Source organism: Ovis aries, chromosome 25 (assembly GCF_016772045.2).
Source record: "Ovis aries strain OAR_USU_Benz2616 breed Rambouillet chromosome 25, ARS-UI_Ramb_v3.0, whole genome shotgun sequence".
Classification (NCBI taxonomy): Eukaryota; Metazoa; Chordata; class Mammalia; order Artiodactyla; family Bovidae; genus Ovis; species Ovis aries.
The window spans coordinates 31012853-31034279 of NC_056078.1; the positions used below are offsets into that span (position 1 = coordinate 31012853).

General features: G+C 44.2%; 1 protein-coding gene across 1 annotated transcript in view; it reads left to right on the forward strand.

The window, feature by feature from the left end:
* LRMDA (leucine rich melanocyte differentiation associated) overlaps positions 1-21427 on the forward strand; it is a 1186567-nt gene that overhangs the window by 631989 nt on the left and 533151 nt on the right. Inside the window, exons 3-4 of the mRNA XM_060406709.1 lie at positions 3564-3695; positions 14001-14135. Coding sequence (XP_060262692.1) covers positions 3564-3695; positions 14001-14135 — 267 coding nt within the window. The remainder of the gene's footprint in view (positions 1-3563; positions 3696-14000; positions 14136-21427) is intronic.

The following is a 21427-nucleotide window of genomic DNA, read 5'->3' on the forward strand; positions in this document are numbered from 1 at the left end:
GCCACGGGCAGTGATGCTGGGATATTAACTCTGACAGGAAGCTTGATCATAATTATCTTAACGAGGATAGGGTTAATTACAGTGGAAACTTAAAAGTTCTCTCTGTTTGAATCTGCTGGAGCTGAATGCGTTCTGATGTTTTGTCATTTTGATGTGACTTTGGAAAAGGCGCAGGGACTCTCCCGGCAGCCGCAGTGGCTCCTGGGGGAGCCCAGCCGGAGCCCTGAGAACGAGGTAACCAAGATGGTACCTGTGGGCGACATCATGGGCAGCCTTCCTGCTGGTGGAGTGAAGGCAGGCAGCCTGCAATGTGCTCCAGAGGTGCTGATTAGGTGCCCAGAGCAAGCCACCTGCTACAGATCAGACCACACACTGGGTCTCCGTGCCTGCCCTTGACATCTCTCCACTGGGCTGGGAAGACCTTTGTCCAGCTGCCCTTGCCTTGCTCTCCCTGTCCAGCCCCTGACCATGGCGCCCAGGTCTGTTTAGCCTTCCTGGCCCACCCCTCAGGCATTGTAGCTACAGCCAACCAAGCTGGTGAGTGATCGGAGTGACAGTCACCTCCTCTACCAGGGCTCTTGGGTCTGGGGTATATTTTGCCATCCATATACAAGGTTATAACAGAGATCTTTTGGTCCTGTCATCTTTTCCTTATACCATAGCTGTCCCTTGAACAGCATGGATCTGTGTGGACCCTTAGAGCCTTTTTGGCCTCATCATTTTATTTGACAGCATGCATCTCTTTGCAGGCATCTTGCATAGAGGGGTATGAGGTAAAAGATTGACCCACATAATTTCTTCCCCATTCTTCCAGGAAAACGTCAACAACAACAACACAAAAGTAAAAAAGAAATTTAAAGTGTAAGAGGCATCCTCTAAGCATCTGTTTATTGCCTTCCACTTGCCAGCCAAGCTCCAGAAATCCTGTCCTCTCCAGTTTTACCTTTCATTACGCTCTTTGCCTCCTGTCCTTCAGCTCTGAATTTAGCTGATTAAATCACCAAGTGCACATCACACTGTTGACATGAAGATAGGGATTTATTAATATGCAACCCCTCCCCCCCCTGCCCCCGCCACGTAACAAGGCTCCCTTTTAAATGAGCAGCTAATCACATGGCTTGGCAAAATGGGATCTCGAACCAGGCAAGTGACAGGGGATTTGAGCCTGAGCTTCTGAACTGCTCTCTGAAATCTTCCTCCTGTTTTCAGTTCTGCCCCAGAGCCCACCCCCCAGAGGGAAAGGCATCTGTGCGGCACTCCCAGTGTTTCAGGCTTTGTCCTCACCATGCTGTGTCGTTTTGTTTTATGCCTCCCCTGAAGCACTCTTGGAAAGGAGCTTTCTTCGGCTTGCCAGTTGCCAACCATTTGCTGATTCTCCTGATAAGAGCATTATATTTGCACTACTCCAGGATGGTGTGTATTTTGGACGTGCCTTTGACCAGAGCCCAGCTGATGTTTGAGCACAAGGACGTATTACCTGTCTGTTAGGTGCCCTGATGTGGAGGTGGCCTCGACTCCCCTAGAGATAAACAGGGGCTAGTTCTGAAAAGCACTTTGGCATCAGCACTCATTAACCCCCAAGGAGGAAGGGACTTCAGGAAACGTTGGCATTTCCATGAGAAGCCACCCTTACTACACACCTTTGCACATCTGTTTCTCTGCACATCCCCTGCATCAGGATCCCTGACCAAAGGTCAGGGCTTCCAGAAAAATCAGCGAATGAAAGGAGGAAGGAAAAGAATGAAACCAGTATTTGCTAGTAAGTTGTTACTCCTCTCTCACTTATTCTCCATAAGATTCAATAGCTACAGGCAACATAGATGCAGGGAGCTCATGGGGCTTATTGAGACACCCAAATTCAGGCTGCAAGTAAATGACAGGACAGGTCTTCCTGACTGCATGCCTTCCTGAAACATGAGGAAGAAGAGAGAAGAGGAGGAGGAAATGGAACTTGATGACTCTGTTGACCCTTGACCCCAGATGTATGCAGTACACCCCCACCCACACGCCCCGCTGTGGAGTATATAGTGTCAGTTACGGGGATTTGGTGTGGTCTGGGTGCTAGGCCCTGGCTAGGGCCACCTGGAGGTTTGGGGCAGGAACGGAGCTGCTGGTGGCGCTCTGGGCCCAGTGAAGTCTGAGGGTTGAATTGCTTCTCTCACCTCCCAAGTATTGCCTCTTAATTTTGGAGTCCTTTTGGATGGATGTCACGAGAAAGGTCTGGTACTCAAGTTCACACTCAAACCACAGGTCTAGGCATAGCATAGGCAAGCAAGGGGGTCTGTAATGGAAGTGCTATCAGTAAATGCATAAATAGTGTAGACAACATCTCCCCGATTGGTTACATTTTATAGAAGAGCCAGGGAGCCCATGCAGGCCAGCCCTCTGGCCAGCGTTGTCATAGCTCAGCTGTCAGCCTCTGCAAGCTCAGCACAGCTCTTGGGTCTGGCAGGTGAACGAGCTGGGAGCATGTGGCCTGGCCCTGTGAGTCCCTCCATTGGGCGGCTTTCTGTAATCACCATCAGTGTGCACCGGCCAGGCACATGCGCCAACTGCCCCTCGCTGCTGGCACCTCATGCACCCCTAACCTTGCGAGTTAACTTTCAGCCATGCCTGTGGCCAGGGTGGTTTTCGCCTTTCTGATACTTTTTTGCCCTGAGCTGGGTACCTCATCCTTTCAGATGTCTGTTTTCTTTACTGCCTCCGCATCTCTACTGTTGGGTTCAGTGCTTTTTTTTTTCCTTCAAAAACTAAAGTGAGAAATCCACTATCCATAAATTAAAACCATAAACATCAAGCAGGGAGCCTTGAGGCAGAAATTCCCTCAACCCCTTTCTTAACCTACCCCTGCCTAACAAAAAGAAATCATGAAAGAAAAAGAAACCGCCCCTCGGACTGGAGTGACTGTGTGCTTCCTCGGGTGTCTTGCCTTTTGAGGTAGCCACTGGGACACTGGGCAGAAGCAAATTAAGTGATTAGTAAAGAAAAAAAAAAAGCAGAGATGGGGGAAAGTCAAAGGCGGTGAATGCAGAGAAAGGAAGCCTTCCCTGCCGTTTCCTAGGACTGCGCAGAGAACAGCTAAGAAATGATACTTGAAGTTATATTTATTATTGTAAGAGGGTATGATATTTCTGGGCAGAAATGATGGATGACAACTTAAATTTGTGTCCAGGGAATGAAGGTGAACTGTGACAGAGTTATTTATCTTGGGAATGGAGGTTAGGGTCAGCCGAGGCTGGGTGCCTGAAGCCACAAGACATTGACAAATTTATCCTGCAGGCCGTATCTGAAGCCCTTTGTTTTGGATCCTGGCTACTCAGTAAGTGACCCTCATCCTTCATGTTGGCAATGCGTGAAGGATGCGGTGAGTGCCAGCGGCCCCTTCTCCCCCGCTGCCCCCGCCCCGGCTCCCTCTACTAATTCTTGTCATTCACTTTGCTGACAGGCACCAAGCCCAAACTATTCCCAGTCCTGAAAGGGAAGGTTAAAATATTTATTTCGGCTCATAATGGCCTCCCTGATTTAGTGCAGGACCATTTTTCCTGTTGCCTTTGTCATTGCAGGTCACTGGAAGGACTGAGCGCGTTCGGGAGCCTGGAGGAACTCATCTTGGACAACAATCTGCTCGGCGATGACCTCGTGTTGCCGGGGCTACCCAGGCTCCACACCTTAACCCTCAACAAGAACCAAATATCCTTGTCTCTGCCCCTGCCCCCACTCCCTGCCTGGCCCCGCAGCGGTCCCCTCCCGCAGGCCATCCCCCCCACACAAATACCTGTGAAATGTCAAATGAGTTTTATGTGTCAGCTAAATTAAAGTAGGTGAAATACAGTCCGTGGGCAGACAAAGCGTTCTGTCTCCTGGCACTCGGGACACTTCAGAGTAATTTATTATAGGTCATTCATAAATGAAATGCACCATTATATCTTCCTGTTGCTCCATTTTAGTGTAGAGATCTAAGTTATGGCTGTGAAGAAATCTTTTTAATAGATAAAAATAGAGAAAGAAAATAATGTCACTGCTGCCGAGAAGGCAAAGCCGGCTTCTGTTTGCTTGGGCTTGTGTGGGAGGGCGACCTCTGGTGGGAGGCAGAGGGTAGTGCGGCCAAGCGACTTCAGCCTCCACGGAGGGTTCTGGAAGGCTCTGGGGCAGACTTGCGGAACACTTCTGACCGGAGAGAGGGGAAAGGGGCTCAGGTGGAGGATAAGTGTGAAGCCCAGGTCCAGCTCTGCCCCCCATGGTGTTTACAGTACTGGGATGATGAGAAGGGCCAAGGAGAGCCGTTCCAGTGTGTGGTTTCTACTTAAGGTGGTGAGGATCCAGCAGCTTGGGGTGATACTTCAGAGGGATCCATTGCTCTGGATTCTGTAATGAGGCTGAGAAATGAATCACAGGGTTATGCAGTGTGAGGCACACAGCTCCTCCCAGCAGAGCTGTGGACCTCTGTGTCCACACAGTGCCACCTCTATGCCCGCCCAGTGCCACCTCTATGTCCACCCAGTGCCACCTCTATGTCCACACAGTGCCACCTCTATGCCCTCCCAGTGCCACCTCCATGCCTGCCCAGTGCCACCTCTATGCCCGCACAGTGCCAGTGTGCTGAAGCAGGCTGTTTTTTCAGCTTTGTTACTACTTGTTTCCTTCACACCTAGAATAACGTCTGGCACAAAGTTGAAGTTTAATAAATGATTGTGGGATGAAGGAATTGTTATGATCAGCTAGCTGTTCTTTATTGAGCACTCCTATGGATGAGGGACTGTGCTTGGTAACTTCAAGTGCATTTGTTTTCATTCTTGCAAACCCTTCGAGAAGGGTGTGGTTTCTCCATTTACCTAGATTAGCAAAGAATTGAAGTACAGGCCCGCAGCCAGTTGTTTAACAAGATACCAGGCCCTGGATTCAGTCTCAACTGAGGCCAGATCCAGAGTTCTTTCCACTTGACTATGTTGCCTCAGACTTGAAATCCAATCACCTTGTTTTATGGATGGAGTATTTGAGACCTGAAGTGGTTTAATCACGTTTGTGTTCACATGGTAAGTTAGAAACAGGATGGGGCATTTTCCCACAAAGTATGAAATAAAGCTAGATATACATGTTCAGTTCAGTCTCTCAGTTGTGTCCGATTCTTTGTGACCCCATGAATTGCAGCACGCCAGGCCTCCCTGTCCATCACCAACTCCCGGAGTTCACTCAGACTCATGTCCATCGAGTCGGTGATGCCATCCAGCCACCTCATCCTCTGTTGTTCCCTTTTCCTCCTGCCCCCAGTCCCTCCCAGTATCAGAGTCTTTTCCAATGAGTCAACTCTTTGCATGAGGTGGCCAAAATACTGGAGTTTCAGTTTTAGCATCAGTCCTTCCAAAGAACACTCAGGACTGATCTCCTTTAGAATGGACTGGTTGGAGTCCAAGGGACTCTCAAGAGTCTTCTCCAACACCACAGTTCAAAAGCATCAATTCTTCGATGCTCAGCCTTCTTCCCAGTCCAACTCTCACATCCATACATGACCACAGGAAAAACCATAGCCTTGACTAGATGGACCTTTGTTGGCAAAGTGATGTCTCTGCTTTTGAATATGCTATCTAAGTTGGTCATAACTTTCCTCCCACAGAGTAAGCGTCTTTTAATTTCATGGCTGCAGTCACCATCTGCAGTGATTTTGGAGTCCAAAAAAATAAAGTCTGCCACTGTTTCCCCATCTATTTGCCATGAAGTGATGGGACCAGATGCCATGATCTTCGTTTTCTGAATGTTGAGCTTTAAGCCAACTTTTTCACTCTCCTCTTTCACTTTCATCAAGAGGCTTTTTAGTTCCTCTTCGCTTTCTGCCATGAGGGTAGTGTCATCTGCATATCTGAGGTTATTGATATTTCTCCCATCAGTCTTGATTCCAGCTTGTGCTTCTTCCGGCTCAGCGTTATATACGTTAAGATTGGCATATGTGATTATGTCAGCTGTCAGAATGATTTGCCAAATTATTTATTAATCACTGCTTATATGTTGTTATAAGTTAATATTTATTCAGTAAAATATGCTGTTTGTGGCCATTATTAATTGGTATTTTCTTAGAAGAATGAGAAGGCTTACAAGTAAATATGAGTCCTTATCATAATGAAATATTCATGGATTATTTTTTCCTCTCCTATCCTTTGGTCAACCAGATTTCCTGGTTGTTGCAAATATTAGCAAAGAATTGAATAAAAATTACTGAAAATAATTTTTCAAACAATTATAGTGTCTTATAGCTTCTTTGCCATTTGAGATGATCAACTGCTTGATATTCTCAAATCAATTAAGAATAAAAGGATAATTAGACTAGAATTTGAATGATATGTTTCCTCCTATGGACCCCATGCTCATATTCTGTGTCCCACATTACTGTAGAGTGTTGGAGTTGTTGGACTTGGGGTTCATGTGGCAGTTTAATTACAGTTACCATGGCCACACAGCTAAGCTTCTGAGAGCCTCTGTTTCTTTTCTTTTTTTTTTTTGTACGTGTGATTTTACAGCTTTCACCTGCCTGTTAGAAAAACTGACAAAGAGGAATGTATGAAAATTTTGTGTGTGTGTTGGAATCAAAGTGCAATGGTGATATATGCAAAGCAGATTTTTGTGTGACTCTAAAACCAGCTGCCTCTGCTCTGGGATGTTGTCAAGATAGCAATATAAGAAATGGTGCTGTGAGAAGGGCTTCCCTAACAGCCCACAGATGAAGCCACAAAGCTTGTACAGCAAATGCTAATCCCAAACTCAATTCCTCTTCTCACTCAACACACTTCCTGGCCACTTCTCTGTAGTATTAGTTGATACATCCCGAGACATGCAAACTCATTTTAGCACCAGCTTGAGCCAGACAATTAAAAGAAGGGCGCACCCACTATGAGAGAATGCCATTTTGTATCATGACAATCTGCAGATGAATTAGTGGGTGATTTTTTTGCTCAATCACTGATTTGTATAATAACTCTTGGAAAGTATTTTTTTTGGATACCTATGTGTTTAATACTCATAGGTTATAGTATTGCTTTTTTCTATTACCACTAGCAGTCGAAGAGAGATTGAGCAAATATTGATGGTTGACAGATTACCTGGTTAGATTAAATTGGTTAGATTCTACTAAGATTCATGTTTCATGTGAATTTACTAGGCATTATTATCTCTCATTTTAGAGGATTCATTTTCGTAACCTGGTTTAGAATCTGTTGAAAATGTGCAGGGATTCACGTTAGAATTCATTCATTCATTCAGTTAATTTATTTAAACTAAAAGCAGCAGCAGCTGAAAGAGGTCACCATTTCTCCCACCCTCCACCCCCTCTTCTGGCAACCACCGATCTCTTCCTTTTATGTATGAGGTTGGTCTTAATGCTGTTGATGTTTGAGGTTCCACATATAAGAGAGATCATACAGCATCTGTCTTTCTCTGACTTATTTCACTCAGCATGAAAAAGTTCTTGAGGTCCACCCACGTTGTTACATATAGCGAGATTTCATTCTTTTTGTGGGTGAATAACATTGTGTTTTGTGTGTGGGTGTGTATCCCACTTTCTTTACCCATTCATCCACTGATAGACACTCAACGTTGTTTCCACGTCTCGGCTGTTGCAAATAATGCTGCCGTGAGCATGGGGCTACACATAGCTTTTCAGGTTCGTGTTTTTGCTTTCTTTGGATAAATATCCAGGAGTGGAATCCTGGATCAAATGCTAGTCTTATGTTTAATTTTTTTGAGAAGCATCCGTACTGTTTTCCATAGTGGCTGCACCTGCTTACATTCCTGTCAGCAGTGTTCAAGGGTTCCCTTTTCTTCACATCCTCACCAGTCATTGTTTCTTGTCGTTTTGATAGTAGCCATTCTAACAGGCATAACGTGAAATCGCAGGGTGGTTTTGATTTGCATTTCTCTAATGATCAATGATGTTGAACATCTTTTCATGTACCCGTTGGTCATCTGTCTGTCTTCTTTGGAAAAATGTCTACTCAGATCTTCTGTCCATTTTGTAATTGTAATTTTTTTTTTTTTTTTGGCTATTGAGTTTTATGGGTTCTTTATATAGGTTAGATGTTAGTCCCTCATGAAATAGTATTTATAATTATTTTCTCCCATTCAGTGAGTTACCTTTTTATTTTGTTGGCGGATTCCTTTGCTGTGCAGAATGTTTTTCATTTTTAAAGTGATAAGCTAGACTGGCTGATGGTTTTCTTCTCAGTGTGGCTATCGCCAGAGATTAGTAGGCTTCTTGTTTTTCCTTAGTTCAGTCCTTTCCCTGTTCCAGCATCTCTTGTCTGTGGCTGAGGGATCAATGTTGGTGGTGTGGAAGGAACCAGAAGGAAGCAGAAGGCAATCTGTAGCTGTAGAGCTGGCTAGTGATATCACTATACTCTTGTAAGTGCTTTATTGCCAGTATATACAAAAACCAGCAGTTGGCTTTTTCATGATGGAGCGTGTCTTCTTTCTCCTCTGGTCTACTGGTATGATCCCAAAGGTTGGCTTCCTTACCTTGTACACTTGACCAAGAAATCAAAAAATGAAAGATAGGTAAAAGCAGCAGGAACGCTATGTGCCATCCTCTGTCTTTCCAGCCACTGACTCTCCCACCTGCTTGTTTGAATACCCCGGCTCTACAGCAGTTATGAGGTGCCATGATGCTACTCCATGAAATACCTTAAACTTTGGCTCTGTCCATTAGCTTTGCTGCACAACAACCCACTCCAAAACTTAGAGTCTTATAAAAACCAATATTTTTTTTGTTTATAATTCTGTATGTCAGCTATTTGGGCAGGGCTCAACTGGGTGGTTCTGCTCATCTTCCGTGGGTCACTCAGGCAGCCACAGTTATTTGGAGGCTCTGCTAGGGCTGGATGAGATTGCCTTGCTTGTATGTCTCGAGGTCGGTATTGGTTGTTAGTGGAACTCCATGTCTCCAACAGGCTAGCACAGGCCTCTCCATGTGGGAGGGATGCCCCAAGAGCAAAGCTCAATGTGCAACTACTTTTCAAACTCTGTTTGCACCAGAGATGTTGCTGCCCCATGGCCAAAGCAAGCCACATATCAAATGTAGAACAAATATGAGGGGGATTCCAGAACCCAAACCAAGTATTTGGCACATTTCTTCTAGATTCACCAATGCCTCCCTTGCCCACTGCGTGCTTCCTCCTTGCTCTCTCAGCTCTTTGTTCCATTTCTGTTCAGCCCTCAGGTTTTGGCTCCTGTCCTGGTAGACCAGGTTGTCTCAGTCTAGCTCTTCATCTCCTGTTCATTGCTTATCTCTTCTCTCTTTGGTGACTGTTGTCACTAGCCATGGTGTTGACTTCCTCTTCCAGCACTCATATTCTCCCTCTCTCTCTCACTCACCCACTCACCCATAAGCATGGACAGTCTCAGCCATATCATGTCTAAATACCCAGCCCCGAATAAGGGAACAAGGGAAATGTCAGGAAAAGATCGTTAGCCAAATGGTCCTGTCCCACTTGCCTTTGGGGGTGGGTAGAGGAAAGGTGATAAGCTGACTTCATTTTAAGTCACACTTCATTTCATTATTTTCTGATTCTCTGTTGGCTTCAGCACGTACAGGAAGAGATAGCTATGAACTGTGGTGCCAACAGGAAGAAAGAATAGTGCTCCATGTTACATAGCTGGACTGTGGTTAGGAGACCAGTGAGTGGAGTTAGGAGGCCAGACTGGAGTTCCCATAGAATTTACTGTGTCATCTTGAAGAAGGGGCTGTATCTTGTCAGAGGCTTCATTTTCTTTACCTGTACATTGAGTATTATACATCCGAGAGTATTGTTGAGAGATAGTGCTGGCATAATATATACGGGAAATCACTTTAACACCTTGAACCTTTACAAGTTCCTCGCACATTTTACTGTTAACCAAGGCTTTTATGCCTTAAATGCATGATCCCAAATTGAAAGTAACTGAGGTAGGAGTACAACCGGATGACAGCACCTGGTGATATTCTACAAAAGCACAGAAGACTCCTCATGTTTTTGTTTTTTAAATTCCTCTCTTTGTGGCCCCTAGAATTGTCATTTTGTAGGACTTAGGTCTGAATATGGACTCTGCCTTTTAGTCATTGTGTGATCTTTGACTGCAAGTTTCCTTAGTTGTTATCTGGATGTGATAATCTTTCAGACACCTGTGTGTGTGCGAATCAAATGTCATGTAGGCTGTTCAGCATTTGAAAATCTTCTATCAGGATAAGCTCTAACTGAAATACTCCCAGGAGTCATAGGTGCTGCCCTTTGACCTGGGGTTGAACACAGAGGGAGAGATGTGCCCACTCTCACCTGGGAAGCGGCTTCAGACCTGTGCAACCCAACATGACACCATGAGATTCCCCTCCTCCCTCGGGCTGCAAACTTTCAAGGCAAGATGTGGCTTTGATCTTGGGCCCTCTGCAGAAAATCTCCCTTGGCAAACCCAGCCATGAGAGCTGGGCTCCGCAATGGCAACTCTCTGTAGACAGCATTGAGAAAAGTCTAAATGGCAAGTACTCTGGAGAAGACTTGATGAGGGAAACCAGGTGTGTGCTGAGAACCCAGCTGGAGAGAGTTGAAACTGTGCCAGATAGCTTCACATTTTAAAAGGAGAGAAAAAAAAAAAAATCACCCTTAGGAGAATCCTTGAAAGTGTCTTCACTAAAGTAGTATTGGTTAGCTGGAGACACCAAGTTCCCTCGGCTGATTGTCTCCGGTTCATTTTCTCTGCAACTTGACAGAAGGAATGTGACAGGTTCCATCCCAAGTGCACAGTCAGGCAAGACAAGGCTGTGCTCGTCCTTATTGACCCAGGAGATGAAGAAACCAATGGAAACTTCTCACGTTTCAGTCTCCAGTGGTGGTGTCAACATAATGATGTTGTTCTTATCCAGAGCATCCATGGGGTAGGTGCAAGTGATCCCTCACCAGTGTGAATTCGAGGGGACCACCTTGCCCAGCCCAAATGATTACTTAGCAGGTAGTTGGAAGGCTCAGGAAGAAGAACTTGCTTCTGCTACACAAAATATCCTAAAGGAGGCAGACTCTGAGACTCCAGTGAGTCCTCTAAGATTCACTGGCACAGAATGGCTGAAGCTTCTTGAAGCCTGCAGACCCTTTGCCCAAGAACTTCCCATGATCAAGACATTCAAATGAGTTTGCATCTCCACAGCCTCCTGCTAAGACGCAGATCCAGATTTTGTGAAGTGTGACGCTTACATAATTTGAAGAGGCTCTCTTAAAGGCAAAGACTGTATAATTACAAACACAAAATTAGGTATGGAGATGAATGTGTATTTGGAATAAAAAATGTGTCGAAGCAAATTAAATTTTTTAAGTTGACAGATACCATACATTGAAATATTTAGAAAACAGTCTCTTTTATACTATGTATGAGAACTTTTTCTATTTTTTCCTGCAGATTCCCTTATAACTTCATTATTTAATTAAGTTTTACAGGTGGCTCAGATGGTAAAGAATCCGCCTGCAATGCGGGAGACCTGGGTTTGATCCCTGGTTTGGAAGGATCCTCTGGAGGAGGACATGGAAACCCACTTCAGTATTCTTGCCTGGAGAATCCCATGGACAGAGGAGCCTGACAGGCTACTGTCCATGGGATCGCAAGAGTCGGACATGACTTAGCGACTAAACCACCACCACTTCTTCCCTGGATGGTAGAATGAAGGCCTTCCCGTGGCTAATTACCAAATGTTGAGGAATGACTGGGACTTCAAGCCAACTCAGTTGTCTAGTGTTTCTCTACCTTGGAGATCTTGCCAGTTTTGAGTTCCATTTCTTCACATTCTCACCTTTGTGCAGTAGATGGAAAAAAGATGAAAGTTTAAGTAACTTGTCTCTAAGAGAGAAATAGGTTTGATCTGGACTTTGTTGTCCATAGTAGAAAGGGCTTCCCATGGATTCTCCAGGGCCATTGTCCACATAAATACTTTGAATCACTTCAGAGCAACACATCAGTGCCTTTTTAGCGGCCCACTCTCTTGGAGTTTTACAGAAATACAGTGCTGGCCAGTAAGAATATTCAGCTTGTCTGGCTGCCCGCCTTGAACTAGCACCTGGCTTGAGGCTTCTGGAAAGCCTCATGGGTATGAGTCCTGTTGTTCCTTGGCATATCCAATGGGTACCATATGTGGGCAAGAAGGTTGGAGAGAACCCTGAAGGGGAGAAACCAGGACTCGGGCTGAGGTGTATGCAGGTCCAAGTTGAGGCATGGAGTATCCTCCCTGAGTGATGCTGCTGGCGCTGGCCCATCCTGAGTACTGGACTAAGACTGAGACATTTTTGAGGAAGCCACTCCAAAGCACAGGGGTCTCTGAGATGCTTTTGCCTGGGCTGAAGGGCAGCACTCGTAGGAGAGTACCGGCAAAGTTCCTTGTTTTTCCTTTTCTTCATTTAATGTAATGACTGTGAAACATCCAAAGATAGTACTTGCTGGAAAAGGCAAGTTTTCCTTGAAATTGTTCATTGTCATTTTAATTAGTTTTATTTAGATAATTTTCTTAAAGAGTGTGGTGACTGAACTTTAAGAAGTATTAAGTATGTTTTGTCTTAAGTGATGAAATTCATTAAAGTGTTGACTCCTGGTCACTTACCCTCTGTATTTCAAGCTTACCTCCTTGGTAGGACCTTCTCACTCATCTTCTCCATATGCTTCTAATCTATCATCTTCATTCCAGTGATCCTTTGTGGTCATCCCTGGATGTCATGTGTTGAAGATTTGAAAGATCAATAACTTGGTTGTACAGTGTCCTGTCTTTGTTTAGGAAATGATGATGTTGGCCAGTAGACACCCACAACCTATGAGGACACTCAGACCCTCTTTAACTAGATTTCTGCTCTCTTGCTTGTGAGCTTTCCCTTTCATTGTGTTGCTCTTGCTCCCTCCCAGCCTAGTGCTATTCGTCCATATGATCTTTTTTTTTTTTATTATTTTCACTTTATTTTACTTTACAATACTGTATTGGTTTTGCCATACATTGACACGAATCATATGATCTCTACATAGCGTATGTATGAATAGTGCTCGAAGGCACTTAGTTTAGAGAATATAAAGTTGAAGGGAGATATATGAGCCTCAACCATCTGAAAGGCCATCACATGGAAGAGAGAGATTACTTATTCTTTGTGACTTCCCCAACTAGCTAAATGGAGTCACTGTGTGGGAATTCAGTCTCTGGGGGAATAAAAACTCTCTCTTATGGTTGTTAGAGCTAGTTTAAACTTCCCTGTGGCAGATATGTTAGGGACTGGATTCAGATGTTGGTTGGATTTGGAGTTCAGCTGACAAACTGAAGTATGAGAAAATTGGGATAACACCCCCAAGGTTAGGTAGCATCCTCACAGAGTAAGGGCAGCCCTTTTATTTCATTTGACCTTCTTTTCCTGGAAATGGTACCCCGACTCTTTGATTCTTATCAGTGGCATCTACCATCATGGATTTAGCCCCTGTATGCTCTACCGTCATTTCCTGGTAAGGGCCCCATTCTGTCTGCTGATACAATGTTAGCTAACTCTTTTCACTGGTAGGCTCCCAGTAGTCATGGCCTCTATTCATGGCCTACACCTGTTCTGTTTGTCTTTTCTTCTTAGCTTTGTACTCCTTTTCACCCAATGTAATGTCTTATTGCCACCAGTGAGGCCACTGAGCAACGCCTAGCTCCACAACAGGCTCTCAGATCATAGAGGAGGCCAATCCCAGTTTGCATCCACACTATTCCCAGGTTTTAATGATGGGCTACCCCCAAAGGAGAAACTGGGTTATTTCTGATGAGACCTTTGGAAGTAATTTCTTGCTTTCATTAAAAGTTGAGCTGTGTCCCCAGTGGGAGTGAAAAACTAACCATGTCAGACACCCACAGCAACTTGATTTCAACCCCATGTCATGTCCTGGGAGCAGATGCGGTTCATCAGCTGCTAGGCTGTGCCTGTCAGTTATGGTCTGTGTCCCTTGCTAAGCCTTTTGTCTTTCTGGACCAAGATCCTTAACCTTCGCCACATCACTGACTTGGAGTATCTGCTTGATCACCTGGCAGAAGTGACACCAGCTCTGGAGTACCTCAGCCTCCTGGGGAATGTGGCATGTCCCAATGAGCTCGTCAGCCTGGAAAAGGATGAGGAAGACTACAAGAGATATAGGTGAGTATCAAGGGATTTGAGCATAGTATGAAAAGAAAAAAATGACATTTTTGGAGAGAGAATATTATACTCTGGGGTGCATAATAGATGTCTGGTAAGCATCAGTGGTCCCTTCATGCTATATTAGACTTTACCCCATTCGGTACCCTATAGCCAGAGTCTCCCTTCATTGAGGGTAACAAGAGCCAAGAAAAATGAAAAGACGTTGAGTGGTCTAGCCCAGGGGTTAACCAACTTGTCTGTAAAGGGCTGGATATTAAATACCGTATGCTTTGAAAGTCATGTGGCCTCTGTTGCAACTATTCAACTCTTCTATTATAGTGCATAAGTAGTAATGAACAGAGGAGCCTGGTAGGCTGCAGTCCATGGGGTCGCGAAGAGTCAGACATGACTGAGCGACTTCACTTTCACTTTTCACTTCCATGCATTGGAGAAGGAAATGGCAACCCACTCCAGTGTTCTTGCCTGGAGAATCCCAGGGACAGGGGAACCTGGTGGGCTGCCATCTATGGGGTCACACAGAGTCAGACACAACTGAAGTGACTTAGCAGCAGCAGCAGCAGTAGTGATGAACAGTTTGTAAATGAATCGGCAATGCCGTGTTCCAGTAAAACTTTATTTACAAAAACATGCAGCAGGCCAAATTAGACCCATGGGCTGTATTTCGCTGGCTCCTCCTCTGTGTTGTAAGATCTTCCTGTCTGCTTCAGAGTCACATCTTAGTCACATCTTAGACCTTCCCATGAAAGTTCAGGGAGCTTATATACAGTCTCAAGAGAAAGTTCCATAAGGTCCATGACTTTGGTCTTTGATGGAGTCCAAAGTGAAAATACTATTCTTTCTTCTCTCTGCTTCTGAACTATCAGCTTTGAAATACCTATCTAAAGTCCTCTTTAGGAAGTCTTTTTTGATCTTACCCGTTTTACTAAACTCCTTTTATTTTTGCTCTTCATTTTAAATTTTGTGTGCTCTCATTCTTGATTATGGTTTTCTAAACGTTTTAAATGATGTTTTCATATGTATAGCTTTTCTCTCAGTTATAATATAAGCTCTCACTGGCACCCCACCTGAATCAATGTACAAGGAGGGAAGGAAGAAGAAAGGAAGGAAGGAAAGAAATAAAAGGTAGGGAGGACTCAGTTCAGTTCAGTCACTCAGTCGTGTCCGACTCTTTGAAACCCTACGGACTGCAGCACACCAGGCTTCCCTGTCTATCACCAACTCCCAGAGCTAACTCAAACTCATGTCCATTGTGTCAGTGATGCCATCCAACCATCTCATCCTCTGTCATCCCCTTCTCGTCCCACCTCCAATCTTTCCCAGCATCAGGGTCTTTTCCAATGAGTCAATCTTTTGCATCAGGTGGCCAAAGTATTGGAGTTTCAGCTTCAACATCAGTCCTTCCAATGAACACTCAGGGCTGATTTCCTTTAGGATTCACTGATTTGATCTTCTTGCAGTCCAAGGGACTCTCAAGAGTGTTCTCCAACACCACAGTTCAAAAGCATCAATTCTGTGCTCAGCTTTCTTTATAGCCCAACTCTCACATCCATACACGACTACCACAAAAACCATAGCTTTGACTACATGAACCTTTGTTGGTAAAGTAATTTCTCTGCTTTTTAATAGGTTGTCTAGGTTGGTCATAGCTTTTCTTCCAAGGAACAAGATCTTTTAATTTCATGGCTGCAATCACAATCTGCAATGATTTTGGAGCCCAAGAAAATAAAGTCTTTCACTGTTTTCATTGTTTCCCCCATCTATTTGCTGTGAAGTGATGGGACTGGATGCCATGATCTTAGTTTTCTGAATTGTTGAGCTTTAAGCCAACTTTTCCACTCTCTTCTTTCACTTTCATCAAGAGACTTTTTAGTTCCTCTTCACTTTCTGCCGTAAGGGTGGTGTCATCTGTGTATCTGAGGTTATTGATATTTCTCCCAGCAATCTTGATTCCAGCTTGTGTTTTATCCAGTCCAGCATTCTACATGATGTACTGTGCATATAAGTTAAATAAGCAGGGTGAAAATATACAGCCTTGACATACTCCTTTCCCAATTTGAAACCAGTCTTTTGTTCCATTTACAGTTCTAACTGTTACCTCTTGACTTGCATGCAGATTTCTCAGGAGGGAGCTCAGGTGGTCTGGTATTACCATCTCTTGAAGAATTTCCCACAGTTTGTTGTGATCCACACCATCAAAGGCTTTGGTGTAGTCATGCAGAAGTAGATGTTTTTCTGCAACTCTCTTGCTTTTTTGATGATCCACTGGATGTTGGCAATTTGATCTCTGGTTCCTCTGCCTTCTCTAAATCCAGCTTGAACATCTGGAAGTTCACAGTTCATGTATTGCTAAAGCCTGGCTTGGAGAATTTGGAGCATTACTTTGCTAACATGTGAGATGAGTGCAATTGTACAGTAGTTTGAGCATTCTTTGGCATTGCCTTTCTTTGGGATTGGAATGAAAACTGACCTTTTCCAGTCCTGTGGCCACTGCTGAGTTTTCCAAATGTGCTGACATAGGGAGTGCAGCACTTCCACAGCATCAACTTTCAGGATTTGAAAGAGCTCAACTGGAATTCCATCACCTCCACTAGCTTTGTTCGTAGTGATGCTTCCTAAGGCCCACTTGACTTTGCATTCCACGATGTCTGGCTCTAGGTGAGTGATCACACTATCATGGTTATCTGGGTCATGAAGATCTTTTTGCACAGTTCTTCTGTGTATTCTTGTCACCTCTTCTTAATATCTTCTGCTTCTGTTAGGTCCATACCATTTCTGTCCTTTATTGTGCTCTTCTTTGCATGAAATGTTCCCTTGGTATCTCTAATTTCCTTGAAGAGATCACCAGTCTTTCCCATTCTATTTTCCTCAATTTCTTTGCATTGATCACTGAGGAAGGCTTTCTTATCTCTCCTTGCTGTTCTTTGGAACGCTGCATTCAAATGGGTATATTTTACCTTTCTCCTTTGCCTTTAGCTTCTCTTTTCTCAGCTATTTGTAAGGCCTCCTCAGACAACTGTTTTGCCTTTTTGCATTTCTTTTTGTTGGGGATGGTCTTGATCACTGCCTCTTGTATAATGTCATGAACATCTGTCCATAGTTCTTCAGGAACTCTATCAGATCTAATTCCTTGCCTATTTCTCACTTCCACCGTATAAACATAAGGGATTTGATTTAGGTCATACCTGAATGGTGTAGTGGTTCTCCCTGCTTTCTTCAATTTAAGTCTGAATTTGGCAATAAGGAGTTCATGTCTGAGCCGCAGTCCGCTCCCAGTCTTGTTTTTTCTGACTGTATAGAGCTTCTCCATCTTTGGCTGCAAAGAATATAATCAATATAATCAATCTGATTTTGATATTGACTATCTGTTTAGTAGGAAGGACTACTAGAAAGTAAGTTTTGGAAGATTGGCGAGAGAGGATAATAGTTTGAGAGGAACTGGTCCTGTTGGGGTTCAGATTTTCAAATGTGTGGTGATGAAGGAGTGTATTTAAGGGCATGCATTTTGTATAAAGGCAAAGCTGTAAGAAATAGTGAAATCTCTTCAAAATTATATATTTTAAAAGAAACATAGGGTACAGCAGAATTTCAGTTGTACTTTATTGGGAAGAATTTTGAAGGAATCTTATTTTTCAGCCATCTTAGAATAAAGTTCTATCCCTATCTTAACAGAACTGTAATAAATCAATTTTTCTCATGAAGACTTTTATCTGGGATGTGATACCATTGATTTGAATGTGATGTCTCGTAGGAGAAATACAGTTAATTTCCAGCAAGTAAATAGTTAAAATTTATAAATCAATCTTCTAAGTTAATCACTTAGAACTTAATTTTCTTCTTTAACAGTTACTCTCATCAACTTTGGCACCTTTAACAGGTGGTTTCATGTATGAAGAGGTTGTTTTAAAACACTTTATCTTCTGGCAGTAACTTATTGTAAAATATATCTTAGAAGGGTCAGGTGGTGGAAGAAAGTTCTGTCAGATATCATGTTTAGTAAACCAAACATTTTGGGGGAAATTCTTGTTTTCTGACTCTCTTCTTCCGATTTCTGGTTTTAATTCTTTAAAATCACCCAATAAAGTGTATATGTGTATATACACATGTGTATGTGTGTAAGCACACATTCACACACAAGTTCACTCATTTACACACATTCATTCATGAAGTTATATGTGAATTGAACCGCAGGCACTCTTTTTTTAGAATGAGAACAACAGACTAAAGACCCTGCTGCTGGGAGGGATTGGGGGCAGGAGGAGAAAGGGAGGCAGAGGATGAGATGGCTGGATGGCATCACCGACTCAATGCACATGGGTTTGGGTGAACTCCAGGAGTTGGTGATGACAGGCCTGGCGTGCAACCCCCACTTCATGGGGTTACAGAGGGTCAGAGGCAACTGAACTGAACAGACTGAGGAAAATCGCCCACTCCACTCTATTCAGTCTCAAAGAAAGTTTTATAAGGGTGTAAAAGAAAAAGGAAACTAATACTAATTTTTACTGTTGTTATTATAACTAGTCTCATTGGAAAAAAAATACTCAGACCTGTGGGATAAGGAGCCAGATCAAAAGATCTGATAGGGAGTCTAGTTTTGCTGGTGGGACTTTTTAAATGGGGAGGACAGTTTCGATCAGTGACCCTTAACCAAGGCTCTACTTGTCATTCATCCAGGGCGTTTTGATTCATCTAGTGCCAAATCCAACAAAATAGGCAATAGGTGACTTAGATGCTTAATTAAGAACGACTGGTCTGAAGAGTATTTAAATTCTTTGTTGGCTCTGCTGTTCCATGACACTGTCCTCCCAGGCAGTGACAGGTCCTCTTTCACCGCTCATACCATTTTGTATATTCCTCTTACACATTGATTTTACTTTCTCACATTTCTCTTCTCATGTCAGCATCCGGAGAATGGCTTCCTGAAAGTCAGGACAGCATCTTCTTGCCCTTTGAAACCTTATCAATACCAAAGGTAGTGCTGGCTGTGGAATATGGGCCTGGTATCTGTCTAGAGGAGGTGGCCTGAAATCACCCTTCCCTCTGATGAACTGAATACTTGTAGAGAAATGTGGGGCTCTTTGGGCACCTTGGGTGCCCACTGCCTGTTTGGAAGTAGATCCCCTTGGATATCAATGAATGCAATTTAAAAGCAAGGATCTGCCCTTCAGAATCCACCCAAGTGTCGGTTGTTGGGTCATGATTCTTTAGGAAAGATTCTAAAAGAATGACTCTAGAAAGACTCTAGAAGAGTGATCCTTCTCCTGGGCATGCCTGGGTACCCTTCAATCATACCCTCCTAACTTCTGATCTGTTACCCCAGAAGCTGTTGGAGGCTGGGGCTGGGAAGGCTGTGTGTTACTGCATACATGTCAAGATTGCCCTAGAGCTGGATTCTAGGGGCCACGTGCAGCTGGACTCACATCTGGTCAGAATTACCTTAGAAAATCCACAACACTGGCAAGATGCTCACCCTCTGAGAGAAACAGGAACTAAGAACAGTGGAAGGATTCAGCGCGGGCCCACCCAGTGACGTACTGACTGCGTGAGCGGACTTGTAGGCCTATTCTATGGAAGTTCTAATTTTTTAATTCATTTTACTAATTTTTAATATCTGGTTTAACAAGCATCATCACCCTTGCATTTGGATGAGATGGATGGGTGGATGAGGCCTTTCTGTTCTGTGGTCTGTAAAAAGCCCTCCTTTCTTCATCCTGGAGCTTGTGCGTTATTTGTCCCTGAGAAATTTTAGAGTTTCACAACAAGACTTCTGAATGCCAAGTTCCTGTGGCATTTGGGTTTCTACAAAGCAATGTAGCCACCTTTTGTTTCCTTTCGGTAAAATATTTTCCTGGCCCTTCATCCACAAAGCATGAAGTCGGCCTTCCTTCAAGCTGTTACTGAGAGCCTAATAGGAGGGCCTCTATGCGAATTTATGAGACATTTTCACTATAAAATTGCTGAAAACATGAATGATATTTCTACAGTTTACTGTTTTTCACTTTAAGTACATTTTCTGACAATATGTCTTCTATTAATCATTTAAGCAGTAGTAGGAAACTTAAAGGAGTGTATTCAGAAGCAAGAACCCATGGTTCATTTAGTGCTGTCTAAAAAAAGTTCTTATTGATTGGCATCCTCTGTGGTTATGTGATGTAATATTTATAATATGTCACCCAGCCATACATCAAAACAAGTATGTCTCTTGTTTCATTTCCGTGAGAGATGTTGATTTCAGAGAGGTCAGCCTAGTTTTAGGTCACGTTGTGGCCAACCACTGGACCAGAAATGGGAAGTGACCAGATTTATGGAGCTATTGGAAATGACCCCAGAGCTGCTTCAGTTTCTGTGGGTGCTTTCCTCCCCTCCCCCCACAGCACCCCTTTTCCTTCCTCACTTGCCCCCTGTGTGCCCAGTTGGATTTTTCTTGGCACACGTCCACACAGTGAAACAGCCTCATTTAATCTGCATGTGAGCATACTACCAGGTTGTTTAGCGGTGCCCTGGACCTGCTGGGACAGGAGCAAAGCCGAGCCTGGGGTTTCTCTACGCCATTCGTCATGGCTCGTAGCTGAAATGTGTCCACTGCCATGTTATTATAGGCGCTGAAACCTGCTGCGGCTCTGCCGTGTGCACGCCCTGGGCAGCTATTTTGGAGTGAATGTTGGATGGAGGTTCACGCTGAGTGGCGGTGCTGGACTTGAAGGTGCAGCCGCCTTCAGGATTGGGGCGGGAAGAGAGTGAGGCAGCCGAGTGAGCTGGGGGCCCACCATCATCCTGAGGATCCCCTTGGGGCCTCCCGTGGGCTTGAATACTGGCCAGACAATGAATCAAGTCTGGGGAGCTTGGATGCCCAGTATGGTCTATGTCTTGTCTTCCTTTGTCTGTCTGTTCTTTCCTCTTGCTAAGGAAAGCTGGTGGAGTTCAGGTCAGGGTGCACAAGTGCTAGACCTCAGGCAGCAGCAAGGCCGCTAGTGTCTTGGGCTCCGAGCACTACTTCACTGAATCCTTGTGGCACTGAATCCTTTATTGTCTCCTGCCACTCCAGTCTCTGGCAAGTCTCTCCTTCCTCCCTCCTCCTCAGTAGACGCCTCTGTATTCCTTACAACTTGAAATTATTTAAAACATGACGCCCTTTCTTTGTTCCCTCCTGGGGAGCGGCCCTGAGGCCTGCCCAGTGTCTGTCACACTCAGCCAAGGGGCAGGAGGGAGGGACTGGCCGGCCGCTGCTGGCCGCCCTGGGCTTCCACCATTTCCCAGCCGTAGCGGAGCCATAAAACTTGTGGCTTACATAA